Source organism: Mirounga angustirostris, unplaced genomic scaffold (assembly GCF_029215605.1).
Source record: "Mirounga angustirostris isolate CCGP_5_RB_7025 unplaced genomic scaffold, mMirAng1.0.hap1 SCAF_12, whole genome shotgun sequence".
NCBI lineage: Eukaryota > Metazoa > Chordata > Mammalia > Carnivora > Phocidae > Mirounga > Mirounga angustirostris.
The window spans coordinates 46,660,026-46,679,850 of NW_026991720.1; the positions used below are offsets into that span (position 1 = coordinate 46,660,026).

A 19,825-nucleotide genomic window follows, 5' to 3' on the forward strand; every position below is an offset into this window, starting at 1 on the left:
GATTCGTCAGAAAACAAAGCAAAAGGCACAAAAACCCAAAACAAAACAAGACCAAAACAACAACAAACCTAGGAAGGTATGCAATGTCTCTGTGACCATTGATCCAATATCTTGAGTGATGAATTCACTTAATAATCTTTGTTTTATTTTAAGGGAAATAGATAAGCTGATACTTAGGAAAGTAGCCAGTAGAGGTAAAATGTGTGTCAGTGTATGTAATAGAAGGCTTGGAGAAATCCTGAGACCCAAGAGAGCACATTGTCAAAATCACAAGCCTAAATAATAAAGCCTGTTGGATGCTCTGATCCCTTAATATGATTTAGTTAATAAAAAAGCAGTAACTTGGAGCTGGAGGGAATTTTATAGACTATCTTCTGCCCCTACACACATGCACACATCCACACTTCACTGATGAGGAGGCTGAGGCCAGGAGGGACTGCATTCAGTGGCCAAAAACTACATAATAGACTGTGGCAGGCCTAGGACTGGAATCATCCCCCCCCCCCCCACCACCTCGCCTCATGATTCCCACCCTGGTATTCTCCAGTGGTAACTTTCATGCAGTCTGTAAAAATCCTGGAGCATTCAGACATTCTGCAAGATGCAGAGTGGCCCATCTCTGGCTCTGTATTGTCCCCCTTACCATGACAACGTTCTGGATCACAGAGTTCTTTCTGTGAAACAAATTTTGACCAAAACCTGGATCTCACAGGTATTGACCACCCACCTCACTTGTCTGACAACAAATGATTTTTGACTCTTTCTGAAATTAGATCCATTCTTAAGGGTAGAATTTATATTCCCATTGGTGTTGAAAATAATTTCTTTTTTTTTTTTTAAAGATTTTATTTATTTATTTGACAGAGAGAGACACAGCGAGAGAGGGAACACAAGCAGGGGGAGTGGGAGAGGGAGAAGCAGGCTCCCCGGTGAGCAGGGAGCCCCATGTGGGACTCGATCCCAGGACCTGAGGCGCTTAACGACTGAGCCACCCAGGCGCCCCTGTTGAAGATAATTTGTAAGGATAAAAAAAATGCCACCTATATTCAGGACTGCCACTAGCCTACGGTGTTGCCTCTGGGTGGACAAGTTAGAAAAAGACACCTCCTCTGAGTTGACAGAGTCCTGTGGATTCAGGGTTTGGCAAGTGGATGCCACCATTGTGCGAGAATAAAGATGGCTGTTTCTCCAAACACAGCCCAAGTGTGGTTATCCAGCGTGGCAACCAGAACTCTGGCTGCTTCTCTACCCCTCAGCCAGGCATCCCCAGTGCAGTGCACAGTGTGCAGCCAGTGGTGCTGAGTGACTGTAGCATTTCTAGAGCATATTTACTGCTCCCCCCACCCCCTTCCACAATGACAATCCTTTTCATACTTGGTCTCTAGCCCTGTGGCAATAGTCACTGGGATAAATTAAGTTGCTTCATGTTTGGTGAAGAAAACTGATCTAATAAAATAATGGAATTGTATATTAAACCCAAAAGCGTGGCCAGAGAGAGTTGAAGACTAAGAGAGACGGCAGTCTGCCCCTTGGAGAGCTAGCGTGTGGGGGGTGGAGCATGTAGGCTGGAGAGGCATGGCCTGGGCTTGAGTCTCTCCTCTGACATTATTAGTGAGGCATCCTTGGTAAGTGACTTAACCTCTGTGTGCCTCAGTTTCCTCACCTGTAAAACTAGGATACTACTGTCCTGAATTCTTACCGTGTAAGAAAACCTAAAATCATACCTGATCATTGGTTTTGAAAATGTGTCGAATTCATCCTTTTTACAAGAGCCCCTTACAAACTCAATATCCTCATCCCAAAACGTCCCAATGTTCTCAATCTCTTTTGTAAGTATTCCCTTCATCTTCTTGCTCTGCCCCAAAGCTGCTTCTCCCCTGCTTCTGTCACTTCCCCTCTCAAGCAGGGGCTGAGTTCTGTCTCAGCTATTTTGTACCACTTGGTTCATGGGTAGAGTGGGTGTCCTCCTTGCTCCTCATTGCTGTCCTCAGATCATGTTCTGTCCCTCCAGAAGCACTGAGCTCTGCCTCTCACATTCTCACACGGTCCCACCTACCACTCCTTACAGTTACCTACCACCCTCCAGCTTTCTCCTTCCCATCCCTGAGAGTGCCTCACTGTCATTCTATCTCAAGGGCATCACGCTTGTCATCATTTCTAGTGAGACCTGTTTCCCCCTCCCTGCAGTGCACCTTGCACTCACACACACACACACACATGCCGTGACACTTCCTACTCTCCTTCTCCTCTTTAGTTTCCTCCTTAACACTTACCACACTGCATGTTTTTCCTATGAGTGCTTGCTTCTTGTCCCCCTCGAGGATATAAGCTCCGGGAGGGAGGACTTTCGCTCTCTTGTTCATGCTGCTGTGTCCCCAATGCCTGGGACAGTGTCTAGCACAGAGAAGAGGTGCAATAAATGGTCACTGAATGAAACGATGCAGGAATGAGAAAACTATTGAATCAATGCAATGACAAGTGCCTGTGTGTTTTTACCAACCCTGAAGTTTTCCTCCTTGCTCTCTCTCTCCTGACCTAGGTACTGGATAAACTACTAGACGGTGACTTAACAAACAACCCTTCTTACTTCCAGAATATCACAGGATGTCCTAGTTACTACAGCATATTACAGTGCAAGGTAATGACAACATTTTTAAAAAGATGATAGTGTTTGCTTAAAACTTTTGGCAAAACCAAACTTCTTCCCATTTGAGAAATACTGTAGGTGACTTTATACTAGATAAATATGTCCTCACTGTATTGCATTATTTGGTCTACTAATCTATAGGATTTCCCCCTCACTGATGTTGTATATGTTATAATCTGACCATCAAGAGTGTCTGATATTCCAGATAACTCAAAATAATCTCTGATTAACACAATTTACCGCCCCCCCCCCCCCCCCCCCAGTAGAGCTTGTTACACAGACGTTCTTTTGTCAAGGACAGAGGCCAGGATTGCAGTTCTGGGTATTAGGTTCCAGAATGCCAAGGCTGTAGTGAGTTTCTTGAAAATGTCCACATTATTTGTTCTATACTTAAAACAGCTTGGATAATCAAAACTGCCAAAGCCTTTAGGAAAATACTTGCTTTGTCTTACTTTTAACTTAAGATGGTTTGTGCACTTAGTATGGCCCTCACTTCAAGCCCTTTGGAATATTTCTCAAAATATTCAAGTAGTTTTCTTCCATAAAAGTAGGCCAAAGTTGATGTCTTCTGTGCAGAATTAAATCAAACAAAAGGAGCCAAGGTGGGTATTTGGATTTGTCTCATCTTTATCTAGTGTATATGACAATACATCTTGTTTTTAAAATTGCCTTATTAACTATTTTGTAAATAAAATATAAAGCTAATTTCATTAGAATCTGCCAACCCTGTGGTTTTGGATTTAGATTCTACCAAGAGAAAACCATATGGTAGGCAAGAGAGAAACAGAATTGTAATCACATTTCTTTTTCCTTTACAAAAGGATGTATTCAAAAGATGAGCAAAAATTGAGGGTGCACGAAATTGTTGATCTCAAACTCTTTTTTATCCTTTTGTAATTTTAAAAAAAGCATTTATACCTTTTTTCTTTTAGTATGATGAATATCACAGACTTTTATGCAGTATTTTTTTTTTTAAAGATTTTATTTATTTATTTGACAGAGAGAGACACAGCGAGAGAGGGAACACAAGCAGGGGGAGTGGGAGAGGGAGAAGCAGGCTTCCCGCGGAGCAGGGAGCCCGATGCGGGGCTCGATCCCCGGACCCTGGGATCATGACCTGAGCCGAAGGTAGACGCTTAACGACTGAGCCACCCAGGTGCCCCTGCAGTACTTTTTTCTTAATAAGGCTCATGGACAACTTTTCTTTTGTCTCATGTCCTTCATAAAGTCATCTGTTTTTACACTTGGCATATTTCCCCCCTTCAGTTATGGTTAGCTGATTATTTTATTCGTGTGGTTTTAATAAACAGCAGAACATGAAAAAGAAAGCCTCAGCTTTTAACCCACCAGACCACCACCCTGGCTCCAGTGGTCCATTTGACTTTCATCCCATAGAGCCTCAGACAAGGAGCAAATTGCTTTTGATAATCTCACCTCTTCTGTTTTCCCTGTCTTTGCCTCAAATGGGGTCCTTGAGGGGAGTCAGAGATTGCAGAAGATGACTTACCAAGAAAGGAAAATTGAGCATTTAAATGCAAATGGGGCACTGGCTCTGAAAATATCAGATCATCCAGTTTTGTTGTTAGTAAAATTTAAACTCCCTCAGAACCCCCAAATTAAAAATTTCGTGTGGAGACCAGTTAATAGTCATGTCTCATCTTGTTCATTATGGTTTATGTCAGGAGAAATTTGCAGCTTTCCCAGCATGCTGTTCCTGCCACCCAGTCATGTTCCCTAATATTTTTCTGATGTTCCCTTCTGCCAGGAACCTGAGGACCAAAATTACTACGGGAAATTTTTGTCCCTCCCACAAGTGAGGCAAGCCATCCATGTGGGAAACCGGACCTTTAGTGATGGATCCGAAGTTGAAAAGTACATGCGAGAAGATACAGTAAAGTCCGTTAAGCTCTGGTTAGCTGAACTCATGAACAATTACAAGGTAAGAGAGTTACTTCAGTTACTGTCTATTTCAGGAACTTTTTAGATTACCCAGAGTGGAAGTGACTTTCTCTTGTTTGTAATTCAACTTCTGCCGTTTTGTCTTTACCTTTAGGATATTTTACAAATACAAATAACAACCCTCAGACTGTTTGATTTCTTTGAATTAAGTTTTATTTTTGCCTCCTAATTAAATAACTATCCCTTGGTAGTTTCTTAAAATGAAATTCTCTTTGGCATATGCCACGTCTCATTATTTCTTGAGAAAGGAAGTACAGCAGAGCCAACATGACTGGCCTTGTGGAAGCCAATTTTGCCTTATTGCTTGCTTTATAATATTAATCCCAATGAAGTCAGGGATAAATGAAATCAACTGATTATTCCAAAAAGTACATTTTACCTCATAATTGTATTCATTTCCATTGCTCTATCACAATTTTTTCAGTATCTGCTTTAAGCCTGAAACAGTGCTAGGCTGTCAGCTTGAAACAATGAATGAGAAAAGGTCCATGTTTTGAGGAGTATAAATTCAAGCACTTTGTTTATCTGAGATGTTCTGCCTGATTTGCGGCTGGAGGTACCCAAAGAAAGTGAAAGCATGAAGCCCTGAAAATGCAGGCAGACAGGGCATGGACCCTAGAATTCTCACCATGAGGGAAGGATACCAAGAGCAAGTGATGTGGGGAAAAGTCATCCTATGAATTTCTTTCCTGCTACTACTATTCTCACCTCCTCCGCTGATCTTCCTGAGCTGTTACCCTCTGTCCTAGGCCAGGTCTGTGGGGCACCTCCACAGGCTAAGTGTGTTCATGATAGAGGGGACCACCACCTGAGATGAGCCACCTCCTCTCTAGTTCCTGGCAGACGCAAGAGTAATGTTAGAGATGAACAAAAACCAGGGCAGCCAATAGTCAACACACCTTTGTATGAATTAGAAAAAAAGACAGCCTCCCCTCAGGATTCTTTAGTTCCCTTGGTCAAAAAATTCTCCTAATATATTACTTTAATTTGAACCAACCTCTTTACTACCATTTTCTGCCATGAGGAATACACATGTCTACAAGGTCTATGTTAGGAATACTTTCCCTTGGGGATTGTTCTGTGTACAGTCCTCAGTACTATGCAGGGAGTCTGTCGCCCAAGGTACCTTACTAGATTGTGTTCTGAACTATGCCAGACCTCGAAGGCCCATGTTTTGGTGCTGTCTCTAGTACACAGTTTGTGTCCCTCGACATACAACCCTTATTGAAAAAACATCTACGGTCAGTGGCATGCAGTCTACAAACCCATTATAAATTTGCAGAATTTGATGAAATACTTTCTAAGAAAGAAAGAGTCTAGCTAGATGAGGTCAGAATTTCAACCGTCCTTGTGTTTGGTTCCGTCGGGGTCCTGAGTGCTTGCCTACTTGGAGCCTTCTCTGCACACCTTTTTTTTTTTTTTAGAGAGATTTTATTTATTTCAGAGAGAGAGAGAGTTCATGAGCATGGGGGAAGGGTATAGGGAGAAGCAGACTCCCCGCTGAGCAGGGAGCCCAACACAGGACTCGATTCCAGGACCCTGAGATCATGACCTGAGTCAAAGGTAGACGCCTAACCAGCTGAGCCACCAAGGCGCCCCTCTGCACACATTTTTAAAGCACTTAGTTGGTTGTCCTCGTCTCTGAGCTCTCAGACCATGTTGTCTCTACCGCTGTGGCCACATTTAGCATCCTGGAATGTCATTGCAGGCTGTCCATTCCAACACCAGCCTGGAGCAGATGTCAATTACAAATGAATGAATGAATGAATGAAAAATCCATTCTATAAATTAGTGCTACATCAAAGATATAGCTAATAAATTTGTCCATGATTCATTAGATATTATCTACAAATTCATTAGGCCAGAAAGAGCCGAGCACTTGTGTTTTCAAGACATAAACAGTGGGCTATAACATTAAAGAATACAAAGTGGTTTTTTTTTTTGAGTGGAGAGCAGATAAGGAAGTTCTACGTACATTTTTTGTGCTCTTGGGAGATACATTTTCCCACTGTCTAAATTTCACTACAATATGATTCTTTTCTCAGCCAAGGGAGGATAGGGAGGAACACACAGCTCACCTGATGATAAAAACTCTCCTGATGCTGACTAATTGCCATAGAGTATCCCCTTGATTGATGAAGACTATATTGATTAAAAATGATCCAGTGTTTCGATACGTAAACATCTCTGTCCCTGTTCCCTATGTATCTTAAACCTACCAAAATGAATTCCAGTGAAATCAGAATATTCTTTAAACTTTAAACTCTTAATCAGTTGTCAGAAAAAAGAGGATAGATTGGTGGTACAGATAAACCATGTTTCCATAAAGAAAGAGAACAAAGTATGCAGTCAGTCTGAGCGCAGACCAAAAGTGACTGCTGCTGAAACAGACTACATATTCATTGCTACAGCTGGTATTGCCTACGGGGCGATGATTATCTTTGGCTTGTTGTCTGTTAATGTTGGTGAACCTCAAAGTATATGCAGTAGAATCAGAACAACCTAGGTTGTCTTAAAACATTAGTACCCTCAAAATTATATTTATGCAATCCTCAGTGCTAATTTGTCATAGAAAATAGCATACATGTTTCTATTCATAGGAACATGGACATCTTTTTCCAGTACTAGATTCATTTTAGGCAATGTGGAGTATCTCTGATGGGCTGAGGAAGACCTTCATCAGTTTCTGGGAACTAAGAGAATGCCTGTGGCACATCAGTTTCTGTGTGAGATGCGTAGAAACATAATCCTTTTCTTGTAATGACTTATAGGGAATGCGTACTCAAAGTCATTTTCTTCCATTAACTTCAGATGTTTGGGCAGTAAAATGAAATATATTAGCAGTTTCCAAAATAAGTAGGAGAAGAAATAATCCGTTGGACTATTGGAATTCTCATGATTAAGTCAGATTACAATACTATCAGGATTTTTAGAGTTAGCTGGGTCATAAAGCATGATGGTTATGAGCATGGGTTCTTAAATATTTTGAGTTTGAATTCTGGTTCACCATTCACTGGCTTTGTTCCTTTGGGGGAAGATACTTATAACCTCTCTGTTCTTCAGCTTTCTTATCTGTAAAATGGGAATAATAATAGTACTTATAGGTGAGTTCTTGTGAGATTTAAATGGATTACATATGTAAAAACACTTAGAATAATGACTAGTGGTTAGAAAGTGCTTGAAAATATAGGCTATTACCAATGATGTTCAACAAATTTTAGCAATGGTCCTTAAGCACATGATACATAAAAAAGTTATATAAGAAACCCTGAAAAACACAAAAATAAGAAAGACTTAACAGACTTTTGGTTTCCAGTTCAGCATGTAAGGAGCTTAGAATTTACCACTCGATCTGAAGAATAAGTAAAAAGTTAACCAAACTGAAAAGTCAACAACTCTTCTTAGATCTGTGAGAGAAGTGAGGTCAGAGGGCAAACTACTTCTCCATAAGTTGGAAAGAGGCGAATACAGAGAACCACAACTTATCTGAGTAGAAACCTCCATAGTAACCAATGCCAAGGTAGAAAAACCTGAACTGTAAGTTTTTACAATAGGAAAATGAACAACCCATTAAAAAATGGTCAAAGACCTTAACACACCCAAGTCTTAAGACCTTAACCTCACTCAAGAAGATATACAGATGGCATGTAAGCCTATGCAGAGATGTTCAACGTGATGTGTCATTAGAGAGTTGCAAATGTAAACAATGAGATGCCACTACGCACCTATGAGAATGGCCAAAATCCAGAACACTGACAACACCAAGTGCTAGGGAGGATGCAGAGCAACAGGAACTCTCATTCATTGCTGGTGGGAATGCACAATACTATAGCCACTTTGGAAGACAGTTTGGGAGTCTGTTGTTTGCTTGTATTTTTTTTTTTTTTTTTTATAAAACTAAACAACTTTTACCATATAATCCAGTAATCATACTCCTTGGTATTTACCCAAGTGGATTGAAAAACCATGTCTACACAAGATACTTCATGCAGGTGTTTACAGCATCTTTATTCATAATTGCCAAAACTTCTTGGAAGCAAGAAGATGTCCTTTAGTAGGTGAGTGGATAAACTGGGTAGTATAGACAATAGACAATATTATTCAGCACTAAAAAGAATGAGCTGTCAAGCAATGAAAAGACATGGAGGAAACTTAAATGAAAGAAGTCCATATGAAAAAGCTACACACTGTAGGTTTCCCACCATATGAGATTCTGGAAAAGGGAAAGCTACGGAGACAGTCAAAGGTTCACTTGTTGCCAGGGGTTAGGGAGGAGGGTGAGGTGAATAGGTAGGGCATAGAAGATCTTTAGGGCGGTGAAACTATTCTATATGATATTATAATGGTAGATCCATGTCATTATGCATTTGTCAAAATCCATTGACTATATACCCACCACGAGTGAACCCTGATGTAAACTAGGGACGTTGAGTGATAACAATGTATTAGCGTAGGTTCCTGTTTTGTAACAAACGTACCACTATGGTGGGGGAAGGTGATGGTGGGGGAGTTTGTGCATATGTGGGGATAGGAGAGAGAATGGAACGGTCTCAGTTTCTGCTCAACTTTGCTGTGTGCCTAAGCTGCTCTAAAAAGTAAAGCTCATGAATTAAAAAGCAAAAAAGACTTGATTGTCTGCCTAGTGAAAGAGATAGATACCAGTATAGCTAATAAAAGGTAGACTCAATTTCTACTTCCAGCACAATGATAGAGTAGACACTGAAAGACCCCTTCATTGAAACACAGCTAAGTTCAGATGAAATTGCAACAAATATAGTTGCCATGCTTTCAGCAAAAGAAGATCTCAAAGTGAAAAAAAGAAGGCAGAAACAAAGGAAAACAAAGATAGGGAACTGAATCCTGTGGAACAGGAGCGGTAACACAGGGTGGCCCTAAAGATCAATGTCCTCAGCTCTGCAATTAGTGACTGGACCATGGGCCCAAGTAAAGTAAAGTTGCTGAGCTGAGAGCCTGGTTCCAAGCCTGGGACACATGGAGGGGCTAAATGGTCCCGTGTTGGTAGTGAACTCTGGCAACCAACAGAAGCAAATACACAACACCTGGAGGTATTTGGGGTTTCCAGATTTTTATTAGCTAAGTTCAACACAAAAGTAAGCTCATTATCAACAATCACCCACTCTGCAGGTAAATAGGCTCCCATTGCTGAGGATAAGCAGAAACAACTACAAAAGATGTGGATATCCAAGGCACAGCAGGTATCGGAAATATAAGGGATAGAATATAAATAACTAGGTATGAAATATTTAAACACATAGAAAAGGAGTTTAAAAATAAGCAGTAAACAAAGAACCATCAAATATGGCTAGGCCAACCTGAAGGAGAAGCAGTAAGAACTGTTAAAAATGAAAAATACAGTTGTTGTATTTAAAACCTAGTGCTTGGGATAAAGAACAGATTAGACATTGCTGCCAATAAAATTCACAGATTAGGAGAAATTAACCAAAAGGAGACATAGTAAGACAAAGAAGATTTGGACAATATAATTAGCCAGCTTGATTTAGTGAATATATATAAACCTCTAAACATAATAATTAGCATGTCTCAAGTATTTTAAAGAATTTGCGTCATACAGTCGGTACTCTCTGACCATATACCATGAATTTAGAAATCAGTAATAACAATATATGTACAAATACCCAAAAAATATAAATAAAAATGTAAATCCATATAACTTGTGTATCAAAAAAGTTATGTTCAAAAAAGGATGAAAACTACATATATAGTGAATGTTAAAAGATTTAAAAAATTTTTTTCATCTAAATAGATGCAAAAAAAGTGGATTTTTAATAAAATTATAACGTATTTATGATAAAATTTTTAGCAAACTAGGAATAGTGTCTGTATTAGTTTCTTAAAGCTGCTATAATACCATTACCACAGACTTGACGGCATGAAATACAGAAATTTATTTTTTTACAATTCTGGAGGATAGAAATCTAATGTCACTTTCACTGAGCTGAAATCAAGGTGTCAGTAGGGCTCCACTCCCTCTGGAAGCTCTATGGGATGATCGATTCCTTGCCACTTCCAGCTTTTGGTGGCTGTTGGCATTCCTTGGCTTGTGGCTACATCATTCCAATCTCTGCCTCTGTGGTCACATGGACTTCTTTTGGTTTATGGTCAAATATTCTTCTGCCTCCCTCTTATAAGGTTACATGAGATTACATTTAGAGACCTCCTAGATAATCCAGGTAATCTCCCTATCTCAAGATGCTTAACTTAATCACATTTGCAAAGTCTGTCTTCCTCCTTCCTTTGTACCTTTGTTCATTTGTTCCTTCCTTCCGTCATTTTTTATTTGCTATACAAGGTGACATTCACAGGTTCCAGGGATTAGGACTGGATATCTTTGGGGAGGGGGTATTATTCAGCCTAACACACAGTATGAGACTTTCTTGACTTGATAAAAATCTACCAAAAGCCTAAAATAAGCATATTCTGTTTCATAAAACAGAATACACATTGCTTTAAAATCTGAGTGCATTATGATATCAACAAATAAATTAAAAAAATGAATGGGGGAAATTCCAGTTACTAAATGTATAAAGAATAATGGAATCATGATTTGACAAATAGTACGGTAATAGTTGTTTCAGGCAAGAATCACCAATGGATGCTAAATTTAGTGAGTGCAACTATGATGAGAAACGGTATCAACATAGTCCCAAAGTATTCCCCTTCAACATATTTATGATGAAAAGAAAATTAGTAACTTTACAATAGAAAAACCTGGCATATAGGAACCTAAGTTAACCTGGCATATATGATCTAAGTTAACATTACCATTAATGGGACAAATCAACATTATATGCCTCTGATGTATTATACTAAGAAGACATAGTAACATTAATGTGATAATCTTTAGAAAAACATCTAACAGGAATTTGATATGAGGAAACATCAGACAAACTCAAATTGGGGAACATTTCACAAAATAATTGCTAGTACTTGTCAAAAGGTCATGAAAGACCAAGGAAGAAGAAGAAGGAGGAAGGAAGGTAGGAGGGAGGGAGGGAGGGAAGGAAGGAAGGAAGGAAGGAAGGAAGGGGAAACAAAGAAAGGGAGAGAAAGAAAGGAGGAGGAGGAGGGGAGAGGAGGAGGAAAAAAGAAGAGAAAAAAAGAAGAAAAGAAAAAACAAAATACAAACCTGAGGGACTAAGGAGACTTGAAACTTGAATATATACAATATGTGACCTAGAACCAGAAAAAGATTATTAGGTGACAAATGGAAAATTTTGAATAAAATCTATAGAATAGAAAATGGTTCATATCAATGTTATTTTTCTGGTTTTAATGATTTCTGGTTATGTTAGATGTTAATAATTTGAAGTCTACATAAAGGGTAGGAATTCTTCATACTATTTCCTTAACAGCTTTATTGAGGATACAGTTCACATACCGAAGAATTTACCCATTTATAATGTTCAAGTCTGTGGTTTTTAGGATATTCACAAGTGTTTGCAACCATTACCACTATTTAATTTCAGAACATTTTGTCCTCCCAAAAAATCCCTTATCCTTTAGCAGTAACTCCCACATTCTCCCCTTCTCCAGCCCCTGACAGGTAACTACTCTACTGTTTCTATGGATTTGCCTATTTGGGACATTGTATATAAATGGAAGCCTACAATATGTGGCCTCTTGTAACTGGCTTCTTTCACTGAGCACAGTGTTTTCAGGTTCATCCATGTAGCTACATATCAGTACTCATTCCTTTTTATTTTCAAATAATATTTCATTGTATTGATATGCCCCATTTTATTCATCCATTCATCAGTTATTCCCACTTTCTGACTATTACGAATAACGCTGCCGTGAGCAGAAGAACACATAGAGAATAAAATGTGAAAACAAGCAAAAATAAGTAATATATTATTTTGAGATACATGCATAAGAAGTAAAACTTTTTTTCAAAAGTAGGGAAATTCTAAACCTAAACCTCAGGATAGTGGTTCTCTCTGTGGGGTAGACAGAGGGATGGGACAGGGAAGTACTCTGGGTAGATTTACTGATACTGGTAACACACTGGTTCTTAGGGTGGCTGGTGCATTTGTGAATGTCTGCTTATATTATGCTTCCTAACCTACAGACACAATATAATATATTCTTTGACATATATATAGTATATATAATATATATATATATAGTATACATGTATATGTAGTATCCATAATTTTGAAGGAGGCACACTGTGCTTTGCAGAGATTTAACTGACCATGTTTTGAGCATGTGGACTGCTTAGTATGGCCATGCCTTTAAACTCCCTCAGCATATGACAGAGATTTGCAAGGGATTATAAGGGAGACAAAGACACTTATCTACTCTCACAGAGAATTCCATCAATTTTCCTCACGGGGAGACATTGATTACATAATCCAAAATAGTAGGTAATTAAAATAATCTTTTTCTATCTCACCTTATATGCCCATTAGTGGGCAATAAATTTACCTTACAAATCATATTCTATTCCAGTTCCCTGATATTTCGTGTTAAGGTGTGTTCAGTGTCAGGTGTCAAGCTGCCTAGGATTTAAATTTTCCCTCACTCCCTAATCTGTAAAATCCTATTTGTCTCATAGATAATAAGCATAATAATGGCAGCCATGTTACCTTCTTATTCACCACTCTGTGCAGGGCACCTAGCACAGTGTCTGACACGTAGTAGGCATTCAGTAAACTTTAATGATGAAAGAATTGTCACGGTGGGGGTGGGGGTGCGAGGGTGGCTCAGTTGGTTAAGCATCTGCCTTCGGCTCAGGTCATGATCCCAGGGTCCTGGGATCAAGCCCCATATCTGGCTCCCTGCTGAGTGGGGAGCCTGCTTCTCACTCTCCCTCTGCCTCTCCCCCCGCTGATGTGCACTCTCTCTCTCTCTGTCAAATAAATAAATAAATAAAATCTTATTTAAAAAAAGAATTAATTGTCATGGGAAAAATAAAATAATGTCAAAAGGCTTGATAGAGAATAGATGTTGCCTAATACATTTTACTTCCTTTAATTTGCCCTTCTCCTACCATTCTGAAACTGCACTTCCACTCTGGCTATAGTATACATTGCTCCTTTGGCTTTAGAAGCACCTGGGGAGCCTAAAAAAAAAAACAAAAAACAAAAAAAAAACCCCAAACCTAATCATCGCCCACTCCACCAAAGGTTCTGATTTAGTTGCCTGGTATAACGCCTACCACACAGTAGTGTGAATAAATGTGGAAGGAAAGGAGGGAGAAAAAGGACAGAATGACAGAAAAAAGACAGGAGGTTTGTTCATTTATACCACAGCTGTCTTTACAATAAACTCAGATTTGATTTTAGTAACTGCAGGTAATTCACCAGTCTGATTACCATTGATTACGTGTATTATGTTCCTTTCTCTTTAAGCAGCATTTTTTAAAAACAAAAACAAATACACTCTCATACATTGATTATAAGATGTATCTTGACTTTTAAAATAATAAAATGTAGGGAGTGGAAAGGGTCTCTCTAAAATCTAGGAAATGCACCCCTTGCTCCATAAGAGCTATTGGCTTTGAATAGCCTGTTCTTTGTAATGCTTCATGCCCTGGTCCTTTAGTCCTTTCTGATAAAGAAGTTACACTGTTCTTGTGATGATTCTTGTTAAAAAAATTTTTTGAATATGTTTTTAACCTCCCTTTCTCTATCGTTATAGTTCTTGCCTTCCCAAAAATATATGAGCTATATAAGTGTACATGAGAGAGAGAATGTGAGTGTGTGTGTGTGTGTGTGTGTATTTCCTGTGTGAAACCATTATTTCAACCAACAGGAGCTACAGTTCTATATATACCTAAAGGCCATTTGGATCAAAAGCAAAGCCTTGTCCTTGGATTTGAAGTTGCTTCTGTTGCTAAGTTGTTTGGAAGGCCACTGCAAATTCAGGAGGTACCATCTCCAAATGCCAGATCCTACCTCCACGTGCTTATACTTTTAAAGGTTGAATTGTCCTAGGGTAGGGCTTAGTTTGTGGTGTTTAAAAGTTCATCTTGTCAGGAAATTGTAAATATAAAGTTACCTTTCCCTGTCATTTCTCATTCTGCAGCTCATTAAATTTCAGCTAATTGCATCTTCAAAATTCAGGATCTTAATGTTTCTCAGCTTTACCACCAGAGCAAAATCTTAACACCCAGGTCGTTTAGAGTTCTCTTTACTTATCCCAGGCTATCAGAAGATCTTCCTTTAGAAATGGGCAGTTCCTGATTAATGAATGTGACTTAGAAGTTTGAAAGGTAAATATTTCTAGTAAATCTAACTCATTTTCGTGGTCATTCTAATTGCTTGTGGCATTTTCCTTAATGACATCTTCTGATGGTAAAATGGCAATCATGGCCAGGAAACGAGATTTGACAAATGACAATTTCTAGCATACAAGAAAACTTGGAATGCTTAAATAGGTCTGATTCTTCAACTTTTTAGGTGGACTCTAAGCTTCCATCAAAGCACGATGGGAAGAGTCTGGCTTTGTTGACTCTAAGCTGACGTGATCACTGGATACTCCCTCCCTTACAAGCCCTTTGAAGACAATGAAGGGATGTCAGGGCCATTCTATGAAAAACTTGTGGGAGGAGAAAGTAGCTCCCAGTGAAGCCTAACTAAAGAGAGGGAAGCTAATCCTGGGACATTTGTTTTATGCAATCATAGTCTATAGAAAAGCAACCGCCACTTTATAGGTAAATAAAAGTAGCATAGATCTGAAAACGAATTTCTATTGCAGACTTCCTTATGAATTCATTTTACCTGTTTCAGTTATAATCCAAGCACAAACAAGAGTGGCATTCATTTTTTTTATGAACTGACTTCAACTGGGCTTCTTTAATTTTTAAGCATTTCGATGAAGAAAGGGGAAAGAGAATACCCATAAATTATGAAACAGACTTTGATTTCACCCAAACCTGCCATGCTTCTGACACCTTTTCTTGTTTGTCCTTTAAATTTGCATTGGGATGAAAGGTTTGAATGAGAACCAACACATATTTTTATTTTCTCTTACTTATTTCTTTAAGCTGTTTGAAAATATATTCTGTGTGAATTGGTTTGTTTTCAGTTGCTTTGCTTGGGGACCACCGTCATCGTTTTGCAAGGGCTTTATTTTGTTGTCGTGTGGTGCTCAAAACATTAGAAGGTACGTTTGTGATTTATGGCAACAGGAAGTGTAGAATTTAATCCAGAGTCACCCAAATATGGCAGGGTGAGGGTGGTATGAGGAGAAAGATAATAAATGGCCATACCATTTGCCAGGTAGACTCCATGGATCTCAAAATCAATATGCTGAGAAATGCATATTTAAATCCAGTTGCTATGAATGCCAACTGCTATGAATACAGGCAATTATATCAGTTGAGTTTACGTTGAAAAGATAAATAGGGAAAGAGTGGAGAGAGTAGTCCTTTCCAGATCCAGTGGGGAGTGTCTCTTGTGCAATAACCATCACCGCACTGCAGTAGTTTCTCCATCTTTCATCCTCACGCCATAGTATGATAGGAGAAGGTGCCAAACACTGACACAAATGTTATGAAACACTGGACTGTGGGAAACCAGGGTGTGCCCACCACCATCCTCTGGGGAGTGGGAGGAAAATAGTAAAGTCTTAAATTTTTTTAATTTTAAAAAAAGAAAATTACAAGAAAAAAGGTCTACAAATTTTAATAGATGGATTGGCACTGGGCGCCTATTTGATCTCTATGTATAGAGATCAAATATAGAGTCACATATTTAGCTAGGATGGAGCCAGAATGCCCAAAGCCAGTGTTTTGGTTTTTCTAACCTTCGCCATCATCATTTGAGCCCATTGGCCACAGAATCTGACTCCAGGTTTAGTGCTTTTTCCACTAGAGTTTCTTCTTCTTCCATCTGAGTATGACTTAATTCAGTGGCAGTTGACCTGGTCTATCAGTCCAAAAGGGGAGGCAATGTTCACACGCTTGCCGCTGCCTGAGGAAACCACAGTTACAGCCCCTGGGGCTCTTCCAGAGCCGTGGCGTCACTGGATTGGCCTGCCCTGCTCTGTGGAAGTTGCCCAGTCACACCCCTGCCATGGGTCAATCTGTGCCGTCAACTTGATTATTATGAGCAACTCCCATGTCTTGTCACTGGATACCAGTCTACAGGGTTCCTGTGCTGAGTAACATGTGACTGGATGAAAACTGGAAACTTCAACCAGGCTTTTTGAAAGAAGAGCAGGGCAGGCACCCCTGACCTCTTGTGTCTTGACTCTCCTTTATCTCCCTGGGCTCCGTTCACTCTGAATATTCATGTCTGTTTCTTCATCCTCTTCAGAGTCCTCATATTTATTACAGTGATTTGCACAATCCTTTTGAGCTTATTCTCTGGAAAAAATAGGCAAAAAGTGCTTTACTTACCAAACAAGGGGGAGTTATGTTTTTGGGAGAAAAAAAACAAACCAAAAAAAACCCCAAACTAATTGCAAGCTCCTGGAGTGGCTTTGATGGAATATCACTATTGAGAGTATGGGGAAGAGAATCTTGCATGTAACTGATACCAGGTTTCTCTGTGTAGGTGAAAACATAAAGAGCACAGAGCATCAGTGAGACTTTATTTATTTATTTTTTTAATTTGGTAAGGACAAGGGAGCTGTATGACCAGGTACATGTCTTCTCTCATGAGGACATCAGCCTGGTTGGAAACTTTTCACTAACTTTGCTGCTCACCTGGGGACTGAAGAAAACAGGCGAATTAGACTTTTAGAAGTGGCTTTTCTGGTTCCTTGGATGAGTCCCTAATTACTCTTAGTCTTCTAATATAAAAGGCAAAGTAATCCTCATTTGCAGAGAACTAGAACTTTCTCAGGCTGGAAGGGAAGTTTGTCAAGGGAGAAGAGAAAGCTGACGGGTTGACCTGTGTCAAAGGCCAGCCAGAATCCAGAGTGGACTGTACCTTGCTGAGTGCTCTACTCACAGGGTAGTGGAGGGCCTCCCTTTCCACTGTTTGTGTTCCTTTGGGACCTTCTGAGCACTTTCTTTTTTTTTTTTTTTTTAAGATTTTATTTATTTATTTGACAGAGAGAGACACAGTGAGAGAGGGAACACAAGCAGGGGGAGTGGGAGAGGGAGAAGCAGGCTTCCCGCTGAGCAGGGAGCCCGATGTGGGGCTCGATCCCAGGACCCTGGGATCATGACCTGAGCCACTGAGCCACCCAGGCACCCCTTCTGAGCACTTCTAAATTGATGCCTGTTGAGGTTGTTGGGCATTTCTCCTATGGCAGACCACCTGCTCTCTGTTGATCCTTGAGATAGCTTCAGCAGGGAGGTCATTTCCTTGCCCTTCCCGCGCAGAAGGGAGGGCAAGCCCCAGTAACACTGCACAGTGTCAGGGCCTCCACTTCCCTTTTTTTCCCCTCTCAGAATCCTTGGTGGACCCACTCAGATCTATAGCAAAGCTCTTTATTTTTGAACTTGAGTGACAGGGATGTCGAGGAGTGGGCAGCTGGAAGGATACTTGATGGCAAAGGGTTTTCTACAGCTCCTATCTATTACCAGAATAACTGAGACTGTAGGGACAACTCCCACTCCTGCACATGGACTGTTTTCCAGTTTCCTGAGTCTGGCTCAGTGAACTGCAGATTGCTCCTTTCGGAGTGGCTGTCCTTGGAAGTTGTGTCTATCATTTGGCAACTGTTGACAAAGGGACAGATTTTCTTTGCAGGATCTACCAAACCCAAGGTATACGTGGCTGATGTCCAAGAGAAATATAATACAAGCCACATATGTGGTTTAAAATTTTCCAGAAGGAACATTAAAAATATATAAACAGGTGAAATTAATTTTAATAACATTTTCGTTAACCCAGTATACCCAAAATATTATATCTACATGCCATCAATATTAAGAAATTATTGAGATATTTTACATTCTTTTCTTTGTAGGAAGTCATCAAAATCCAGTGTGAATCTTAGACTGATAGCACATCTCAGTTTGGACTAGCCATGTTCCAAGTGCTCACTAGGCCCATGTGGCTGGTGGCTACTATATTGATTAGTACAGGTCAATACCTGTAGACTTAATGATTATAAATTACAGTATTTTTTATTTCTTCCATGGGGCTGTTTCTTGTTGGATGGGTTGAGTGCAAATGTATACTCACTAATGAAGTTCATTTAATAATGTGGGAAAGGAAAGAATTGGCTCCCTGGCCTCCCTTTCAGTAGAGTAACAACATTGGCAAGCATGAGACAGTCTTTGGAGATGACCCTTGGTGTGACCTTAAAGCTGGCATTCTGAGAACCAGGGAGGACAGTTCCTCTCTGGAGAGACTCGCCTGGGAAATGGCAGGCCTGCTCCTGGGGCAATTTCAGTTCCTTAAGTCCAGTTATTGTGAGGAGGGTCAGAGGAGACTCTTAAGAGGTTAGGGAATCAGAAAAGGGCTCTGAGGGCAGGCCCTGAAACAAGAAGCCAAGCAAAAACTCCCCTCGAGTGGGCCCCTATGACTTTTCTATTCCAACTGGAGGAAATATATTATTCTGGGTCATTATTAGAAGTAATTTTAAGTGTGCTATTTTAGTTAAATTTCTAGTAGTTAAATTTTCTTTCAAAGAGCCTTGGGTTGCAGTGATGGCTTACTGGATCCTTTTCAAGTTGGCTTTGCTTCTTGTTCCCCTCTAAAAGCAACTGAATTATTTAGAGTTAAGTTGCAAGTAAGCAGGAATAATTTTCTTTGGCCAAAAGACATTATTTGTATAATCGCTGGATGCTCACTCCAACTTGTTTCTCCACTTTCGTTTTTCTTTACTCATCTTGGCATAACCAGCTGGTGGGGGAATGGCAGGCACATGGGGGTGTTTATTCTAAGTTCATTTTCCCTCTTTCTTTGTCTTCCCTTCTCCTTAAACTTGAAAGCAGAATATGTCCCTTTTGAAGAACAGCTTGGTTGCAGAAGTGACTACTGTTTCATTCAGTGGTTGTGTTATTTTCCCACCAGCCTTCTCTAGGCAGGCCCTGAGGACTCCGGCTTCCTGCATTACAGCCCTGTCTCCCTGCAGACTCACCAGGAAGAAGCAGGGCCAAAAGTGCAAACAATGGGCAACTGGGACTGAGGCATTGTCCGTGAAAGGATAATAGCTCTGCCTGCAGTCGCCAACCTTCTGGAACATTATCCTCCACAGCTGAAATTCAGTTTCTCTTTTGCAGTCGAGCTTTTGGGAAACCCTCGGGAATTGCCCTAGGTTGAAGTGGAT

At 40.0% G+C, this 19,825-nt stretch overlaps 1 protein-coding gene across 3 annotated transcripts in view; it reads left to right on the top strand.

Annotated features, from left to right (window-relative positions):
* Positions 1–19,825, top strand: part of CPVL (carboxypeptidase vitellogenic like) — a 124,818-nt gene that overhangs the window by 66,055 nt on the left and 38,938 nt on the right. For all 3 annotated transcript variants that reach the window (XM_045864509.3, XM_064575110.1, XM_045864510.3), the window contains 2 exons: positions 2,540–2,638; positions 4,413–4,586. In XM_045864509.3, the coding sequence (XP_045720465.1) occupies positions 2,540–2,638; positions 4,413–4,586 (273 nt within the window). The remainder of the gene's footprint in view (positions 1–2,539; positions 2,639–4,412; positions 4,587–19,825) is intronic.